This window comes from Oryza sativa, chromosome 5, assembly GCF_034140825.1.
Source record: "Oryza sativa Japonica Group chromosome 5, ASM3414082v1".
Lineage (NCBI taxonomy): Eukaryota > Viridiplantae > Streptophyta > Magnoliopsida > Poales > Poaceae > Oryza > Oryza sativa.
Window position 1 is genome coordinate 17,351,663 of NC_089039.1, and position 20,931 is coordinate 17,372,593.

The 20,931-nt window shown below is 40.5% G+C and overlaps 2 protein-coding genes and 1 long non-coding RNA gene across 3 annotated transcripts; all 3 read right to left on the reverse strand.

Annotated features, from left to right (window-relative positions):
* Positions 1–7,085: 7,085 nt before the first annotated feature.
* Positions 7,086–11,442, reverse strand: LOC136356660 (uncharacterized). Its single transcript, XM_066310902.1, has 7 exons — positions 10,068–11,442; positions 8,928–9,976; positions 8,666–8,839; positions 8,469–8,576; positions 8,295–8,367; positions 8,101–8,199; positions 7,086–7,115 (listed from the first exon to the last, which is right to left on the reverse strand). Exons 2-7 carry the CDS (start codon positions 9,107–9,109, stop codon positions 7,086–7,088), a joined length of 666 nt encoding a protein of 221 aa, XP_066166999.1. The 5' UTR covers positions 9,110–9,976; positions 10,068–11,442.
* Positions 11,443–13,334: 1,892 nt separating this feature from the next.
* LOC136356450 (uncharacterized) lies at positions 13,335–15,513 on the reverse strand. Its single transcript, XR_010741275.1, has 2 exons — positions 15,034–15,513; positions 13,335–14,717 (listed from the first exon to the last, which is right to left on the reverse strand). It is a non-coding gene; the product is annotated as an uncharacterized lncRNA (long non-coding RNA).
* A 770-nt stretch (positions 15,514–16,283) lies between these two features.
* On the reverse strand, positions 16,284–17,042 carry LOC136356661 (uncharacterized). The gene has a single exon (XM_066310903.1). The coding sequence runs from the start codon at positions 17,040–17,042 to the stop codon at positions 16,284–16,286; it is 759 nt and encodes a 252-aa protein (XP_066167000.1).
* Between the last annotated feature and the right edge of the window lie 3,889 nt (positions 17,043–20,931).

Below are 20,931 nucleotides of genomic sequence, written 5' to 3' on the forward strand. Positions count from 1 at the left end.
AGATGCTGCAGCCGATAATGATTCTAAGCCGATGACGTCTTTGCCGATTACCAAATTTCACTGTTAATAGATCTGTTGCCGCCCGGCTGCCGCGATGCGAGGCCGCCTCCGACCCGTCGCGCGAGGGCCCAACCGCCGCCGCCTGGCTGGCTGCTGCGGCGCGAGGCCGCCTCCGCCTCTGCCCGGCCGCCACCGCACGAGGGCCCCACCGACGCGCCCGGCCGCCGCCGCCGCTTGGCCGCTGACGGAAGGGAGGAATAGAATGGGGAGAGGAGAAGGAGGAAGAAGAGGAAGAGATGGGAGGAGGAAGAGATAAGGAGTAGAATTTATTAACTCCTAGATCTCGCGCACTCCTCGTCCTCTCCGCCACGCATGCGTGCATGCCGATATTTTGTTCCGGTTTAGGCTACCAACCGGGACTAGAAATAGATCTTACCAACCGGCACTAAAGATAATAGGGATCTTTTTTCCCGGTTGGTATTACCAACCAGGACTAAAAATAGATCTTTAGTCCCGGTTGAGAACACCAATCGAGACTAAAGATAAAAAAGTAGCTCTAACCTTTTGAACCGGAACTCTTTAGTCCCGGTTTTTATTGCAACCGGGACTATTGTGGATTTTGGCTGACCGACCAAAGATGGTTTCTCCACCAGTGTTACTTGCTCGAGCAAAACATGCAGTTCAGCCTTCGTCAAGTTCTCCCGTCGTTTCTAGAAACAAGAGCTAGAAACTTCAGGTCAGTCACTCACTCAGGTCTTTTAATTCAGTCCAATGCTTAAAAAAAAACCTTACCATTTATCGGTAAAAACCGAAATTTAGGAATGCTAAAATTTTGATAAGATCAAAGATATGAAGATGTTTGTTTAGTTTGTCACCTTATCAAATTTTGCATAGTTCAATGAATAGAAGTTTAAAGAATTACCAAATATTGGTACAGAGATTGGAAATTAAGGTTGTGATGATAAACTCATGTTTAGATTGTTGGATTACCAATTTTGTATGGTTTGGTTTTGGTAAAAAAAGTAAACAAGCCCCAGTCTCTTGGTAGTAACATACACTGAAGTACTGAACAATTGTCAAACCTCCATGACTTGCTTAGGCCAAGAGGCTAGGAGGATCAGAAAAGGAAGAGGAGATAATCAAGTAGAAAATATTTTTAATATGATAATGATATTAATTTTATGTCACAAAAAATATATCATAGTTTATATGCCACTAAAAGTTCGTGAGTTGTGTTATATGCCACTGAAAAGTAACTATTTCCTTATATGACATCCAACGAAAAATTTCATCCTTTATACACCACTATCGAGATCAAACTGCTTTGACCTTACCAATTTTTTAATGAAATTGACAAAATTATTCTCGTGTGTTCTTTCCATTGCTTCCGTTCAGCCATCATCAATTCACAATTGAGCATGACGGTTCTACTTACAGCTGATCTATCATATTTTCTAATCTATTCAGGGACATCCCCTCATTATTGCAGTCATTAGGTATTTTTTTAAAAAAAATAAAATGATAAGATAGATGAATATGTGATGTATCACTGCATAAAACAAGTTTAATTTAATCTTTACAAATTGTAGTATAAATAACAAATTTAGCTTAAATTAGTACACGTGTGCTCACAATTATTTTTTAATAACTTGTATAAGTCAAATTTAAACTGTAAGCTTGTGATATGATATAATATCACATATTATTCTATCTTTTTTAAATATTTTTTATAACTATGTATCTAGATGGCGTACTAAGAAACTAATGGACATCCCTTAAGGATCAAAAGAGATCAAAAGGGTAATCTCGTAACTTTATGTCCATATTACACATGATGATGATATGGATGGCATATGAGGAACGGAAAAGTTTGAACAGTGACATAAGAAAATAACAACTTTTCAATGACATAAAAAAATTCATGAACTTTAGGTGATAAATAAGAAATTTTCTCTTTTTACGAAGGGAATAATATACGCTCAATGTGCTTCAGCCAAGAAAGATATATGTGATCTAGAAGTAAGCCACAATTACTATTTTTAAACATCTGATAGATGTCTTGTTTACTCGAGATTTGCTGACTGTAATGCTTCATAGAAGTACTAGCTTTTGCACTAAACACGTTTAAAAGCTCTTCTTGAAGTATATTATATATTTTATAATGACAGTTGCTATCTCATATATATGCGACCAATCCCTACGTACTATTGTTCCTCTTTTACTCGACATACTAGAACACGTGCCATCAGTCTCTAGAGTTTGACACCGCGTTAATATATCTACAACTATGTAGGATTTTAAATTGAAAATTGCGCCACTAGATATTTATCTAGAAATGCTTTCATAACAATTTATTATTTCATTTTAGTTCTCTCTTTAATTTTTCTGGAAAATTTATTAGTGTTTATATTTTAGAAATGTTTATATTTTAGGGTGGATGACGTAAAAGATTATTTTTTAAAAAATATCGAGCCCGGCCGGAAGCATGCACTAGACGTTGTGTTCTACGGCAGCAGACAGCGGCCGGTGAGCGGTAGACCATATCCTAGTAATAGGAAGCTGTATTGCCCATTCTTCTCCTCCTACTAGCTAGGTTAATTAGCTAGAGCATTTAGTACAATCACTTGCTTAATTAACACGGAGTCGTCTCCTCAAAGAGAAAAAGTCTTTGATCGATGTGGGCAGTGCAAGACCAAATGTGCATATAGATCCTCCATTAATTATTGTAACCTAAGTTAACTAGGTAGGTAAGCTAACTAGCTACAGTATACTCCATATCTAGCTGAAGTACAGTACTGGAGTTCATATGTTCTTTCTTAAGATAATCTAATGTCTAGAACATCATCGATTTATATAGTCTCTAATTTATATTTGGTCGGTGCCTTTTACAACAGTGTATTAAATATATATATATAACTACCTAAAAATGATTTCACTACTAGTTTTGTTTTTATATATCAAATCTTAATCTTTTTTATTTATTAGTCAATTAAGATTTGCATGTACGACATGTACTATACATGTTAATTAACTATTAGCTATAAGAGCAAGTATAATAGTGAGCTATAAGCCTACTATAAACTTATGTGGAGGAGAGAGGTAAACAAAAGAGAATGGTGTTGGCTCTCATGCAAGAGCTAGCTTAACATAAACTCCAAGACAAATAAATTAAATGTATAAGTGAGAGATAGAGATAGGAGAAGAAAATTATAGCTAATCTTATAGCTAATCTATTATATGTGTTGATTTTAGGATGGGCTAATAATAGGAAGTGGGCTATATTATTATCCTTGCTCTAAGGGTTACTTTGGAGAGTATTTTCACGGGAGTGATCTTATGGCTTCAAATCCTGGATTAGGAAATTTTCCGGCTAGGTTATTTGGGAACATATATAGTAGGATTGAAGTTTACTGAATTCTTGAGCTCTGATATCATTTTAATTTTTGTTTGAGCAGTTCGATGAATCTTCTCGCTTTATCTCTACTATATATCTAGATTTCGTCTAAATTCTCATATTTACTTCCTATGAGCTATCCAAATGCTTGATCTTTTAAATTTCCAGGTTTTGATATTTCTATATGATCATTATAATTTTATGTTTTCCTTATTCATGTATTCTAAAATCATGGAGTTCAAATAAATCCTATAGTTGCATAGTTAGCCAGTTATTCCATCCTAAAATAAAATTATTACCTCTATCCCAGAATATAAAGATTTTTAGGGATAACAATTGGACATAGTTAGTAGGTAGATTTAATTATATAAATATGAAAATAATATAATTGGATGAGAAGCGAAGATAAGTGGGGAAGTTAAATGGTGAGGGATTGTGATTGGTTGCGAAAACGTGTTGGTAAAGAAATTATTATATTTTAAGATAAATCCTAAAGATTGAAAGTTGATATATTTTAGAAAGTGGATCGAATAACTATATGTACGCCCCTATCTGTCCGACCTGCGTACGATGTATATAAACATGGTTTTGGCGGACCCCACGTGAGGTTTGTGGTTGGTTGGTTCAGCACGGTCGTATGTGAGTTGGATGGTTGAGTCGGGTGTATAGCACAACTCTTTTGAATGAGGGAGTAATTCATAGCTATGACAGTTTTTCTCTTAGACCTTGGGAGTAAATACTTCACCGAGTCTATGAATGGTACGGCCGGTCGCCGGGTGCAGAGACAGTTAGTTAACCCGCGTACACGTAAGGTACAATTTACGTACTACTCTAATTAACTCTCTTTGACGTCTTTCTTCTAATTTTCTCTCTCGAGCATTCGTGCGAGCGATCGAGGGAGCCAAACCGACGGCGCACACCGGATTTTGCATTGCGTTGCATTGTTTCCTCCCCCACTACCCTAGCTGATCGAGGGCAGTGCAGCTGAGCTAGCCAGATGGAAAGCAAAACGAATTTTAGCTAGCTAGCCATCCACCAAATTAAATATGGATTTATGGTCTGAATTTAGTACTCCATGGGAAAATTATAACAAATTTTAAAGATCAAGTTTTGTCATAAATTAAAAATAACAACATATACTTCCCCTGGCTTATAATATAGGAATCTTTTTCTTCGAATTTGTTCCAAAATATAAATGAATATGGAATTCCTGAAATATATTATATTCTCCACGTACTAAACTTTTATACTAGTTTATTCCCCACTTATCAACTTTTGAACTATATATTGTACTGCTTTATTCTTTACCTACTAACTTTTGTACCATCACATATCATTGTGATATCTCCTTACTTTTTCCTAAAAAATTATATAATCTCTTACGGAGTATATTATAGGAGATGCCGTTGACTTTTCAACCAACGTTTGACCATTTATTTTATTCAAATTTTTTGTGCAAATATGAAAAATATTTATGTCATGCTTAAAAGAACATTTGATGATGAATCAAATCATAATAAAATAAATGATAATTACACAAATTTTTTGAATGAGACGAATGGTCAAACGTTGGAAAAAAGTCAACGGCGTCATACATTAAAATATGGAGGTAGTAGTATTTATAAAACGTTACTTCTACCATTAAATTATCCATAATACTCTTTCTACCCCTTGTCGTTATTATGGCCCCAACTAGCCTAGGCTTAATTACACGTACCCCACTCATCCCATGAAGTTAACCGAGTTTTTTTTCCCTCCTCGTCTTAATAGCAAGTTTAATAGTATAATCCACTGCTAGCTTCAATTCATCTATAGTCAATCTAATAGCTAATTCTTACAATATCCATCCCAAAAGTCAAAACTTGTATTTTGGGATAGGGGAAGTATCAAATTGAGGAGTTAATTAGGGTGTGTTAGGTCAGATGTTTCAAGTTGCCAAGCGAAATCTTAAGTGCATTACACATTTTTAGCTAGCTGTTTGATGATGTAACAGCTATAGCATAACACAATGATTCATCCTTAATTTTTGTCCCTTTTTTAAAAAATACAAGTACTTATCGAATGTATTGTATCTTAAACATAATATTTCTAAAAAAACTTATAAACATAAGCATAGTTCATACTAATCTAACCATTTAAAAGTGATTACTCATTCACACAGAAGTGTAAGAGATTTTTATAAAAAAAAAGAAGTGTAAGAGTGTTAACAACGAAATTTGGAAAGGTAGACTCGGATTAAAAATAGAGAAAAAATGTCATAGTAGTTAATTAGTTAGATAAGTGCTTAATTGATGGTACGATGGGATCATGGCAAGCCATACTTCACTATTCCTTTTTTTTTTGAACTTCACTCTTCCTATTGATGCATATGTAGTAGCATTGTCCATATTTATATGGATGTTAATAAATCTAAACTTATTTATGTGTCTAAATTTATTAACATCTATATCAATGTGAACCATGCTAGAAAGTCTTATAATATGAAACGGAGGAAGTAGTAGTTCACTAGTAGCTTGCCACACCTTCGATACACTGAGAGTGAAAGATGCTGACTTAGGTTTTCCATTTTCCCAATGTCCTTAAGGAAAATAAAAGAGCTTTTCCTGTACAGGTCTAGGTGGCTTCGAAGAGAACGCTAATGGGCTGCCGCTAGGCCATAATGTCAGTCCCAACACATAATACTAGATATAGTTTTTATAAACTTCACGTCATAAAGAAACTAGTACTAGACACTACTCTTTCAATACAAACACCACTATTCTATACTTTAATTTAATGCTATTTATCTCACATGATATTTTGGATGTTGTGTAGAAACCATGTCTCATTCAAGACATGGTTTTCTTCCCTTTCCTCATTTATTCACTTGCCACATTATTTTTTATCCTAGGTAGCAGCTTATTTAATACTATGGACACCATCCTAGTTATTGGGTTGATAATGCCATAATAGTGCACAAATAGGCCTCGATCAATTTTTTCAATAAGGGCCACGGTTAATAGGCCTCATTTAAGTTGGAGAAAAAAAAAAGGAAACAACCAGAAATAACTAATGAGCAGAACTTGTATATTTGTATTCTTAGCAGTTTAAAAATATAAGTTCTACTCATTAGTTAAGTTTGAACATTTAAATTTTAGCTATGGTCAGCCAGCAACCAAATGACAAAAGTTCATATTTTGGATATATCATTAAATGTGCTATGTCTCTGTAAATTTTACATTCACGTGCGGTAAATCGGCCACCTCTAGAACGTAGCTTGATATTCGTGGATCACATATATTAGTTTATAAAGTCATGCATTCGCACGACTATGACCATCCTGTTATTAACAGTCTTCGTTACTACGCGAGTCACCATATTTTCACCTTTTTCGTCATTGCATGATCCCTTTATTTTTTTTAACTATGTTGTCAAAACTTCTAAATTCTTTGGTATTAAATTTAGTACGAATAATCATCTTCTTTGCTGCTGTGTGAGCCACTGAATTCCCTCCATCTCTATTGACGCACCACCATGTCCTTGTATACTCCGTATATCCTCTATTTGTGATACCTTTTGTTTAGCAAATTTAGTTTTATTTCATATTTGAATAGGTGTTGAAAAAAAGTATTTGGCAGGAAATAATAAGTTTTCTAAATTTTAATTTATTCAAATTTGATTTGTCACATTGTTAATTAGTTTATATTTTAGTCTATATCCGTTGGATGCAATTGCAAATGCCCTGTAGAAATTCAACAAGATGCACAGAATGAAGCGATGCTCCTGTACTTGATGTTTGGGTTTGTGGTCTTCAACCTTTCTATTTATTTAACCTTCTGGAAGCCTCTTCATTTCGACGGATGGCTACGACCACTGGTGGAGAAACCGTTTGTAGTACCGGTTGGTAACCCCTTTAGTCCCGGTTGTCCAACCGGGACTATGAATCCGGGACTAAAGATAGCTATCTTTAGTCCCGAGTGAAATAACCGGGACTAAAGATCGATCTTTAGTCCCGGTTCGTGTTACCAACCGGAACTAAAGATCGGTCAGCCACGTGGCCGGCCAAACCATCTTTAGTCCCGGTTTGTGTTACCAACCGGGACTAAAGATCGGTGCACCATTTTTTTTTATATTTGCATGGCCCTGTTTGCTGCATGATTGATTTTATATATATATATATATATATATATATATATATATATATATATATATATATATATATATATATATATATATATATATATATATATATATATATATATATATATATATATATGTATATATAAATCATATATATATATTACACACATATGTATAATTTAAAGCACTTAACATTTTATGTGCATATATGTTACCAAAATATATATTATCACTAAAGTAAATGTGTACATATATAAATATATATATACATGCATATATAGTACAATTCATTTGCTTGGTAGCTATAGCTACGATTTCGACGCCGGCGTTATGTCAGAAGAGGAAGGACCGACGTTATGAATTGTCGATCCGTCGTAGTAGAATTCACCATCGGGATTAAGGATTTTTTCGTTGATGAATCCCATCAGTTGATCTTGAACAACCGTGATAAAATCCTTGTGTGGGAGATTATCCCTCATGTGAATACGCTATCATTCGAAAAATAATGACGTATCAATATATGAAATTAATAAACAACTTAACAAATCAATACGCAATGAAATTTTGAATGGTTTATGTATACGTACATCGAAATCTCGTATTGTGCATATTTGGTTTGATAGACAGTGGGCATACTCGCATACGTAGTAGCCGCATAAGTTAGTTCCCTGGTCCTGCTTTGCACACTACATGAGAAACGATGAGAGATTTAATATACTCATTATATTAACTGTAATTAGAGATTCAATTCAATATAATTTTGGATCATGCATGTACTCACTGGAAAATGAAACCTCCGTCCAAGTTTTTCTTTCCAATTCCCGCGGACCAATTGACGGAACCGATCCCAAGCCCTACATATGCAATTGCAAGCTATGATTAATTAATTACTACCAGAGATCAACATAATAGCAATAGATTCCCTACGACTTTGGAATAGATGGTATTATATTACCTGTCTATCAATTTGAAGACCTTGTCAAAAATCTTCTCTTTATTCATTGAGTCGTACACAGTGACTCTGCATGCGTCCAAGTCGAAGAATAACAGGACCCAGTGGAATCTGGAATATGTGTGAGATGAGATATATATGAAAATGTACATGCTATATGTATGGGAACGAAATCTGTTCGAACGACAATAAAAACTCACTCTGTGTTGTACGGCAATAGTATGTACGTCTTGAAATGCTGCTGCGTTAGGAGATGGACGAGATTGTCCTCTGTGTCTTTCTCGTACTTATCGATCATTTCGGTGTTGATTTTCCGAGGATCGATGAACCCAGTATCGTAGACCCTTCGCCATCGGGCCCTTTGAATCTCCAATCTACAACGATGAAAGGAAATTATTATTGCTTACATATATGCCAGGAGCTAATTATTAAACGAAACAAATCGAACTCAAAGATACTCACAAAATCCATGCGCTCAGAAGAGAGACGTCGAGGGCGTCCAGCTGGTACAGCTCGAAGAGATCCTTGAAATGGATCCAGAGAACATCTTCTCCTTGCAAGAAGTCGGGGTTTCTGATCCTCGCTCCGAACATCTCTCTACCCTTGGCGCTCATTTCCATGTACCGTTCATGGAATTTGTACATCTGTGTCGGTAGGGACTGCAGTTGTTCAGGTTTGACAAGCGGTTAACCGAGTTCAAACTTGTATGCCACTTCTGCCTTCGGGATTGGTGCGCCTCCAACCAACTGATCCACAGTTAGACCGGTGTCTGAAATGAATTCCGTTATGCCAAAATCTTCGCCGGTCACCAACGGCTCGACCTCTTGGTTTGGTTGTTCTCCAAGCTGAGGGACTGGTTTGGACTTCTTGTGATAGGCTCTCTGAAGTGTTCGGTCATAGTCCGATATCTGTAATGCCTCCTTGTTTGTTGCGGACATTCCCTTGAAGAAGTTCTTCACGCTCGGGTCAATAGGTATCTTCTTTTCAAGACTCCGAGGCTTGAGTTGCCTCTTCACTTCTCCTGCCACATAAGCATCAAGCTCCTCTTGACTGCAATCGTACGGTGGCTCCTTGTTTTTGGTGGCGTCAACTTTCGCCTTCTTCGTTGCCCTTGTGCGGGCAGGCGATGGAGCTTGGCGAGACCTTGTCTTGGGAGGTGCAGGCGGACACGGTGGAGGTGGAGGAGGCGGAGGAGCCGGAGGAGATGGTGCAGGAGGACGTGGCGGAGGAACCGGAGGAGATGGTGCAGGAGGAGATGGCAGAGCCGGAGGAGATGGTGCACGAGACGCCGCTTGTCGCCCAGGGAGGATGATGTACCGCTTGCGCCATAGTATAATGGCATGGCTTGTATCTCGTAGATGCGTCTCACCGTCTCCTCCTGGGTAGTCCAACTCGAGGTCCTCGTACGCGGCTTCCACCAGCTCAACTTCGACCCTCGAGTATCCTGCTGGAATCGGCCTGCAGTGGTAAGTCCCGGAAGGGACCGTTGGGATGGCCATTCCCGACGCCACCTTCACGTGATGAGAGGTTATCTATTAGTAATCAACCTAAGCAGCAACTTGCGGAATGTACAAGTCAAAAATCATCAAACTACTAGCATACCTTGATTGATAAGTTCTTGAAGAGAATATGCAGCTCACATGGTGTCCGCTGCGTGATCTCATCAATGGGGCAGGTGGTTTCGTCCTGGGTTTGCATGGCGTCCATGCTCTGTGATCCGACCTGCCCCGTTGAGGCGCAGCTGCTACGATTGCTTGATGGGCTGACCATTGCTGGATGAATGTATGGCTGGGGATCCTGGGACCGATGTGTGGCCATACGTTCATCCACATTCCTTGCCACCTCCTCTTGCATGCTGAGCTCGTAGCTCGATACCCTGTACTCAAGATCTGCAATCTTCGCCTCGGTATCTCTCTTGCTCCTCATCCGACTCCTGTATGTGTGGATGTCCTCCTTAAATCCAATCTTCCAGGGAATCACGCCTTTCCCTCGTGTTCGTCCTGGATGCTCGGGAGTCTGTAGGGCGAGTGACAGCTCATCCTTCTCTCTGTCGGGTCGGAATGTGCCCTGAGAAGAGGCTACCACTGCGTCCGTTAGTCGACTGGCAGCCTCGCGTATCTGATCGCTGAAGACAAGGGAGCCATCAACTGGGTTAAGCGTTCCACCGTGAGCATAGTACCAAAACTTCGATCGATCCGGCCATTTAGCGGTGGCCGGTTCGATACCCCTCTCAATCAAACTTGCCTCCATCTCCTCCCACTTCGGCATTGCGACACTATATCCGCCTGACCCCAAGTGGTGATGGTACATCTTCTTGGCGGCATTTTCTTTGTTTCTGGCCATCATCGCTTGCCCTTGTTGCCCTGTCTTGTAAGCAACGAACTCGTCCCATTGATCCCTTAGCTTTGGGAATACGTCGAAGTTCGGTGTTAGTCCCTTCAGGATGTATTTCTTGTAGAGATCTCCCTTGAAGCTCTGGAATTGTTCTGCCATTTTCTTCAGAGTCCACCGTTTCACTATGTTCTTCGTACCCGCGGGTAGCGTGAACGTCTCGAGCATTGTGGTCCACAGCATCTCTTTCTCTGAGTCCGGGACAAAGCTGTCATTATCCCTGCGTGCCCTTGTTCTGCGCCAGTACACCGTGCTGACAGGCACGTTGTCCCTCACAACCCAGCCGCTGTGGCGTACAAAATTCTTGGCTGCTTCTGCCGGGGCACTAGGTCGGCCGTTTTCGTCCACCTCAGTTATGATGTGCCGACCCTCTATCTTCTTCGCGGCACCTCGTTGTCCGCGTGCCCTCTTCTGTCCAGCGGAGGGATGACTTCCACTAGCCTCCTCCTCATTGTTCCCCTCATCATTCCCCTCCGCATCCCTCTCCACGTTCCCCTCCTCGTTTAAGTACTGGTTTGGATCCTCGTTTCCCTCTTCTTCGTTCCAGCACTGGCTGCTTCCCTCTGCAATTGTATCGTATAGTACCTGTTCCTCATCGCGATCAGCCATCTGTGCATACAAAAAATATTTGTTAGGTATATAGGATGTATTTGCTAACCGTAATATTAAAACTCTACTAATCTTATATTAAATCTTTAATAATCTTATATTAAAATTTTAATAATCATATATGCTAAGTCTAACAATCTTATATTAAATCGCTACTAATCTCATATTAAAATTGTAATAATCATATATATATGCTAAGTAAAACAATCTTATATTAAATCGCTACTAATCTTATATTAAATCTCTACTAATCTCATATTAAATCGCTACTAATATTATATTAAAATTGTAATAATCACATATATATGCTAAGTCTAACAATCTTATATTAAATCTCTAACAATCTTATATTAAATCTCTAATAATCTTATATTAAAATTGTCATAATCATATATGCTAAGTCTAACAATCTTATATTAAATCGCTACTAATCTCATATTAAAATTGTAATAATCATATATATGCTAAGTATAACAATCTTATATTAAATCGCTACTAATCTTATATTAAATCTCTACTAATCTCAAATTAAATCGCTACTAATCTTATATTAAAATTGTAATAATCATTTATATATGCTAAGTCTAACAATCTTATATTAAATATCTAACAATCATATATGCTAAGTCTAACAAACTTATATTAAATCGCTACAAATCTTATATTAAAATTGTAATAATCATATATGCTAAGTCTAACAATCTTATATTAAATCTCTAACAATCACTTCTTTACATCACTTGCCTGCGCAAATTCCTTCGATGGCTAGCTACCACTTCGGCTTGAGGGACGACGACGACGTCTTCTCTGCAACATTACCAGGAAAATGTATTAGTCTAAACGGGCCAAGTTACATATATAATCATATATGTATTACCAGGAAAATGTATTAGTCTAAACGTGTTCGTTCTCACACTTTTAGTACAAGTGCATTCACGTTCGTAAGCGTTTCGTTCACGTTCGTTCGCGTTTTGTAATCGTTTCGTTCACGCTCGTTCGCATTCGTAACCGTTTCATTCACGTTCGTAAGCGTTTCATTCACGTTCGTTCGTAACCGTTTCGTTCACGTTTGTAAGCGTTTCATTCACGTTCGTAAGCGTTTCATTCACGCTCGTTCGCGTTCGTTAACGTTTCGTTCACGTCCGTTCTCGTTCGTTAACGTTTCGTGCACGTTCGTTCGCGTTCGTTAACGTTTCGTTCACGTTCGTTAAGCGTTCGTTCAAGGTCGTCCATGTATCGTTCACGTTCATTCGCGTTCGGTCACGTTTCAATCACGTTCGTTCATGTCCGGCAATGTTGGGCACGCGCGGCAGTGGCGTGGCGGCGCGGCGGCGCGGCGGCGGCGTCGGGGCGCCGTGGGCCGGCCCAGCGGCGTGCGGGCGCGGCGGCGGCGTACCGCGGCGGTGGCATGGGGCCCGACGGTGTGTGGGCGCGGCAGCGGCGTCGGGCCCCGGCGGCGTGGGGGCGCGCCGGCGGCGTGGGGGCGCGGCGGCGGCGTGGCATCGCGGCGGCGTGGCGTAGCGGCCCGGTGGTGTGGCGCGGTGGCGTGGCGAGCTCGAGGCGGGGGCGGCGGAGTGGCAGTGGCGACGGCGTCGGCGGCGGCGGCCGCCGCGTCGAAGTCGGCCGTCGGCGGTGGCGGTTGACCGCGGCGTGGCACTGGCGTCGGCAACGAGCTAGGCGGCGGCGGTTTGGAGAGAGAGAGAGATCGAGATCGAGATCGAGAGAGAGAGGCAGCGGCGGCTCTCACCCAAGAGATGTGGCGGCGGCGTCTGCGGCGGAGGCGGCGAGGACCACTGTCACGCCCGGAAATTCACTAGTAATTTCCGAACTTATTTGTGCATAAAATCCTCGTCCAGGAATCAGCCGAGGTACACAAACTGACAATTTAATATACAAATCCATCATAATAATAACGTTACACACTTACAAAAGAAAAGAAAACAGCAGCGGAATTAACGGTCTAGCGATGGCTTCAGCTCCACTCCCACAGGCAGCTCAACTGGGGTATAAGCCAAACGTCTTCTCCTTCTGGATCCTTTTTCTTCAACTGTGGTTGATTGATTATTGCAAGAATGAGCATATGACATACTCAACAAGCCACACAGCAAATATGCAAGTGCACAAGGATACCAAAGGATGGCATAATATAGGCTCATTTGCGAAAGCAGCATTTAGCAAAGAGTTAAGAGTAGTAAAACAGTAGAGTAATTAATTAAAAATTTTAATCAACACTGAACAGCACACCCATGCTGCACAGGCCCAACCATCCTGAACAACCATACCCGGCTGTACAGATCTAACTCCAAACCAGGAGCTAAGCAAATTATTACCAGGTATAACATCCATAATTATTGTGAGAGGTGTGAGACTAATCACGAAAAACATTGCTCAACCCGCCCATAACCGCGGGCACGGCTATTCGAATAGTTTTACTCTGGCCAGAGGTGTACCACTGTACCCACAAGACACAACCCCACATCATGTCACCATGTGCCTCAATACCACCACGGTACCTCGGAAAGGAGTTGTGACAATACCCCTTGCACAACATAACCCATTACAGCGCACCTTTCCTGGATCATAATCACCCCCTTATAAACAAGGCATGGACTCCCCAGCGACCCCCGTGGACTTCTCGCCACTTCTTAGTCTGGCGCACTATAATGAATCACGCTACACAAAAGATAAAGCCGTTGCCCACGCTGGCTTGTGGTTGGCACGATAAATGTTTCACAACAGTAGCTCGCGAACCGGCCCTTAATTGCCATGAGCACGACTCTCAAAACCATGTGCTCACAACCCACCATTATCAAGTTTTAGTTGGCAAGTAATTAATTAACCAATCACGATTAACCATCGTGAACTATCATTAAGCCATCCTTAAATAATAGTGAGTCATAAGTTATCCCAATAGTGTGCTAATGTTTCTAAGCATGGCTAAGCAATCATAACTAATATCTAGCTGAACCAATATATAAAGCCCAACTAGTCAAGTTATAATAACCCAAGGTATCAAGGAATAAAGTAATCAATGCAAATTGGCCATAACAAAGGAATAAGTTCACACCACCCGGTGACATTCGAAAATAAATGCACAGTTGAAATAAATAGAGAATTTAAATATAGGATCAACATGCTCAAAGGATTGTGTTTAGGATCTGTGTGACTTGCCTTGCAATAATCGGTCTTTAAGTAATCTTCTTGATCACTTCCGACGCACTCACGAACCTTCGCAACGACGGAAACGACAAGCTAACACGCAAAACGAAGAAAAAGACTAATAAAAACCAAATAAACAGTACATATAAAGTAAACAAACATGTAGATCATGATTTTAGATGAATTTAGCAACTTGAACCACTCAAAACCGAGTTACGATGATTTAGTTATGAATTTCCGAAGATTTAATCTATTAGAAAAAACTGGAAAAGGAGAAGATGATGACGTCATGATGACATCATCAATGGCCGGACCAAGATGGCGACCTCGCCGGAGATAGAGCGACCGGCTGCGGATTTGGAGGACATGAACACGTAGAGGACGACGAGACGAACCCAACGATACTCACCCTCGTGCCAAACGACGACCGACGACGGCCGGCGACGAGGAGGCGACGGCGGCGGCTCGGGTTGCACGGGGCGGCGGAGCTCCGATGACCGGCGACGGAAAAGGAAGGGTGGCCGAGCTTCCCCTCACCACGGCGCACCCAACGGTGGTGACGGCGACCGGCGACGACGATGGAGACGGCGGCGCGGCGGCACCGGAGATGGCCGGCGGCGGCGGTTTGCTTGGCGGCGGTGGCGACGGAGCTACGGAGCACGGAAGAGGACGGGAGAGGGGGCAAACGAAAGAGGAGGACTAGGGGGTCCTATTTATAGCCTTGGATTGAAGAGATCGGACTCCTCCCGCAAGAAATCGATCCGGGAAATCAAAAACTCGGTTTTGGAGATAAACTCGAAAACGAGTTTGATTCGGATAAGATACTCAACGATTTGCTCCGATTTTTGGGGGTAAAGATAGAGGAGGATAAGAGGAATATTTCCCCTCAACAAAATTGGAGAAAAAGAGCAACGGGGAGGCGAGATTTGGAAGGAAGAGGCGGCGGCACTGTGCACGGCACGGCTGGCTCGGGCTCTGCCTGAGTTGGAAGATGAACAGTAGCGCAGGGAGGGAAAGTAGACTTTTCCGGCTGAGCTGAGAGGAGAGGAGGCGGCTCAGGTTGGGCCGGCGGAAGAGAGAGGAAGGAAAGGAAGGAATGGGCTGAAAATGGCCCAAGCTGAGGAGGAGGATTTTATTACTTTCCCAATTAAAATAATCACTTAAATGATCTTTGAATTATTAAAAATACTTCCAATGCTCAAATAATTTCAAGAAAAATCCTGAAAATACTTGGACACTCAAAGTACTTAACAAAATTACAATTAGACCATTTAATGATTAATTTAATATGTGGGTAATTACTGAAATGCTCTTTGTATGATTAAAATTAGGAATTGAGCTCCGAAAAATCCGAGAAAATTCCAGAGAGTATAATTAACCATGGAGAATTTAATAAAAATTAAATCCATCCATGCTTTATATTTAGGAAATTTTATTTCCCACATTTAACTTCACTTGTAAATTAATGAACATTTAATATAAATTCTATTATTAATTTATTAAATAATTTATAAATCCTGAAACAAAAATCAGGGTGTGACAAATCTACCCCCCTTACAAAGAATCTCGTCCCGAGATTCGGAACGGCTAGAAAGAAAAAGGCATAGGTAAACTACAGTCTATCTTTTATTCCACAACTCCAATAATTATTCTAAGGTTTTAAAGAAAGCTACTGCTGCTTTGGAACTGATGGCTGAGCTGTATCCCTTGAGACGCAACCGGCACTGCATTTGCTCCTGTGAGGACAATGTTGTTGACTTGGCCTTGTGGCTGTTGATGCTTCGGCTTCGGACACTCTTTTACGAAGTGACCTGGCTCATAACAATTGAAACACACCCGATGCTCCCTTCCATTACTGTTATCTTCTTGAGACTGATCCTGCTGAAATGACACTGATTGAGTAGCTTGCTCATCATTGTCTTCATTGCTTGCATTAGTCTCTGAGTTGATCTCACCACTGATGCCCAACTGTTGTGACTGTTCTTGACCTGCAGAAAAAGATTCACCAATTTGGAGTGGCTTGATACGCTGCCTCTGGCTACTATCCTGTGCCTCCTGGAATACAATCATTTTCCTTTTACGGTTATCCATCCTGTTCTTCTTGTCTTCAAGTCGAATTGCTTTGTCAACCAACTCCTGAAAATCCTCATAGTCATGAGAGATCAACATAACTGACAGCTCATCCTTTAAGCCTTCCAAAAACTTCTCCTGCCTTTCCTCGTCAGTACGCACATCTTCTGGAGCATAGCGAGCTAGACGATTGAACTCATGAAGATATTCCGTCACGGTACGATCCTTTTGCTTAAGTGCCCGGAACTCACGCTTCTTCAAAGCAACAACACCTGCAGGTATGTGTGTCTTCTTGAATCCTTCGATAAACTCTTCCCAAGTGATTGGTTGTCCTTCTGCTCTGTTCATCCGGAAATGATCCCACCATTCTGATGCAGATTAGAAAAGGTAGAAGGAGAGGGGTTACACTAAAGACAAGACCTTAACCAGGTTAACACTGATCTGATGTGTGTAGACCATTATATTGTTCAAGTTGATTAAGCAAGCAATCTAGTATAGTTACACACTCATCAATGAACTACTCCAATGATGGGAATGCAACCATACCTACACACAAAGCAAACAACAAGCGTTCTACCCTACTAACTATTCTTCAAAGACACTTTAGCGGCATAGGTTCTAAGATAGGTTCCAAACTTCACTCTATCTGAACACTTAAGATTCGACTATCATCTTCTTATTCCTCGATCCACTTGACTTAACCTCCATAAGTAGACCTCATTAACATCTTCTAGTTTCAACAACTAGTTTTAGAACTACTCAAGTTGAAAGCAGAAGGGGAGAGGATGATAAAATGATTTATAGAGAATTCTAGAGAAGGAAGAAAGGAAAATTTTCACAAATCATGTTTTCGGAAAATTAGTCCTTAAGGTTTGACCATTTGGCTTATCCTACAGTCAAGATGGCTCTGATACCAACTTGTCACGCCCGGAAATTCACTAGTAATTTCCGAACTTATTTGTGCATAAAATCCTCGTCCAGGAATCAGCCGAGGTACACAAACTGACAATTTAATATACAAATCCATCATAATAATAACGTTACACACTTACAAAAGAAAGGAAAACAGCAGCGGAATTAACGGTCTAGCGATGGCTTCAGCTCCACTCCCACAGGCAGCTCAACTGGGGTATAAGCCAAACGTCTTCTCCTTCTGGATCCTTTTTCTTCAACTGAGGTTGATTGATTATTGCAAGAATGAGCATATGACATACTCAACAAGCCACACAGCAAATATGCAAGTGCACAAGGATACCAAAGGATGGCATAATATAGGCTCATTTGCGAAAGCAGCATTTAGCAAAGAGTTAAGAGTAGTAAAACAGTAGAGTAATTAATTAAAAATTTTAATCAACACTGAACAGCACACCCATGCTGCACAGGCCCAACCATCCTGAACAACCATACCCGGCTGTACAGATCTAACTCCAAACCAGGAGCTAAGCAAATTATTACCAGGTATAACATCCATAATTATTGTGAGAGGTGTGAGACTAATCACGAAAAACATTGCTCAACCCGCCCATAACCGCGGGCACGGCTATTCGAATAGTTTTACTCTGGCCAGAGGTGTACCACTGTACCCACAAGACACAACCCCACATCATGTCACCATGTGCCTCAATACCACCACGGTACCTCGGAAAGGAGTTGTGACAATACCCCTTGCACAACATAACCCATTACAGCGCACCTTTCCTGGATCATAATCACCCCCTTATAAACAAGGCATGGACTCTCCAGCGACCCCCGTGGACTTCTCGCACTGTGGCGGCGAAGGAGAAGCCGAGATCGAAAAACGTCTAAGTGTTGGTGGAGAAGACGAGGGCGCACCGTGAATATATATACCCCCAGATCTTTAGTCCTGGTTGGTGAGAACATCCGGGAGTAAAAATATCTTTACTCCCGGTTCGTAACAAGAACCAGGAGTAAAGAAAATATCTTTAGTTCCGGTTGTTCGTACGAACCGGGAGTAAAGATATTTTTACTCCCGGATGTTCTCACCAACCGGGACTAAAGATCTTTTTCCGCTATTTCCAAATTCTTTTTAAACCCGGTTAGGGTTAAGAACGGGACTAAAGATAATAGCAGCTGTGTCTTGAATTTCATTGCATATGTGTTTCTAAAATAGTAAATAATGCATTACAATTATTTAAAGTCGAACAATTAATCACAAAACCTTCGAAAAATTATTGTTGTATGTAATAGAATAAGTGGATAATATATAATAAGCACATGAATGATTTAAAATTGTTAAAAATTCTAATAATCATATATAATTAGCATATGCATGATATTAAATTGTTAAAAATTCTAATTAACATATGTAAATAGCACATGCATGATTTAAAATTAATACAGAATCTAATAATCATATATAATTAGCATATCATGATATTAAATTGTTGAAAATTCTAATTAACATATGTAAATACCACATGCATGATTTTAATAAAAAATCTAATAATCATATATATAATTAGCATTTCATGATATTAAATTGTTGAAAATTCTAATTAACATATGTAAATACCACGTGCATGATTTAAAACCTTTAAAAATTCTAATAATCATATATAACTAGCATATGGATGATTTCAATTTGATTAAAAATCTAATAATCATACATAATTAATAAAAAATCTAATAATCATATATAACTAGCATATGGATGATTTCAATTTGATAAAAATTCTAATAATCATACATAATTAACATATGCCATACAACAATTGATTTGTATGGATATTCAGTACATCCAACATAGTTTACATCGTATACACAACAATTACGGCAATGCATCGGCGGTGACGGTTGACCGCACGTACTTTCTCCTCACTATTGTTCTTTCCTTGTGATCGCTACGTGAGTAAGGGGTGTCTTCATTTGATAGGAGGATGCTAGGGTCAATCGTCACCGTGAAAGGGGGTTGCCCATCAAACTGATTGTAATCCTCGTGGGAGAACCATCGAAAAACTCCGACGATTTTTCTTTTTCCTGGGAGAACCACGTGGCGCTTTGGCTCGTCAGGCCCTTTTCCCTTTTTTCCGTTGCTAGACATGTCCTTGACGTAAAAAACTTGCGTTACATCATTGGCAAGGACAAAAGGTTCGTCCGAGTATCCAACCTTGTTAAGGTCAACAATTGTCATCCCACTGTCATCAATCGTTACGCCTCCACCAGTCAACCTAACCCATTGGCACCGGAACAGAGGGACCTTGAGAGGTCCATAGTCAAGTTCCCATATGTCCTCGATGGCACCGTAATACGTGCCAGTAGTACCATCGTGTCCCATGGCATCGATACGAACAGCACTGTTCTGGTTCGTGCTCTTCATGTCTTGGGCCCTCGTGTAGAATGTGTACCCATTGATTTCATATCCCTGGAATGTCGCGATCGAGCCAAATGGTCCCCTCGCCAGGAAGGCCAGTTGTTGGTTAATCGTCTTGTTACCCATGAGATGTTGTTGCAGCCACATGGAGAAAGTATCAATGTGATGCCGTGTAATCCAAGCATCGGACTTACCGATGTTTCTGGCGCGAACTAGAGCCAAGTGCTCCTCGATGTAGGGAGCCACCAATGAAGATTGTTGCAGAACCGTGAAATGGGCTTTACGGAATAAATTGTTGTCTACCGTCATTATTGCTTTCCTTCCGAGAGTCCCCTTTCCTCGTAGTCTCCCTTCATGGCGTGATTCAGGTACCCCGATTGGGCGAAGGTCTTCGATAAATTCTACGCAGAATTCAATGACCTCCTCTGTTCCATACCCCTTGGCGATGCTTGCCTCTGGACGAGCACGGTTACGAACATACTTCTTCAGAACGCCCATGTACCTCTCGAAAGGAAACATGTTGTGTAGGTACACATGACCGAGAATACCGATCTCTTTGACAAGGTGACAAAGCAGATGCGTCATTATATTGAAAAATGAAGGTGGAAATATCAACTCAAAGCTGATAAGACATTGCACCACATCATTCTGCAGGGCTTCTAATCTATAAGGATCGATGACCTTCTGCGAAATTGCGTTCATGAAAGCATATAGCTTTGTTATTGTTGCCCGGACATTGTCTGGGAGGATACCCCTTATTACAACTGGTAGCAGCTGTGTCATCAACACGTGACAGTCATGAGACTTTAGATTTGTGAACTTCTTCTCCTTCGTGCTTATTATTCGCTTTATATTCGTGGAGTATCCAAACGGTACCTTGATGCTCTCCAAGCATTCAAACATATT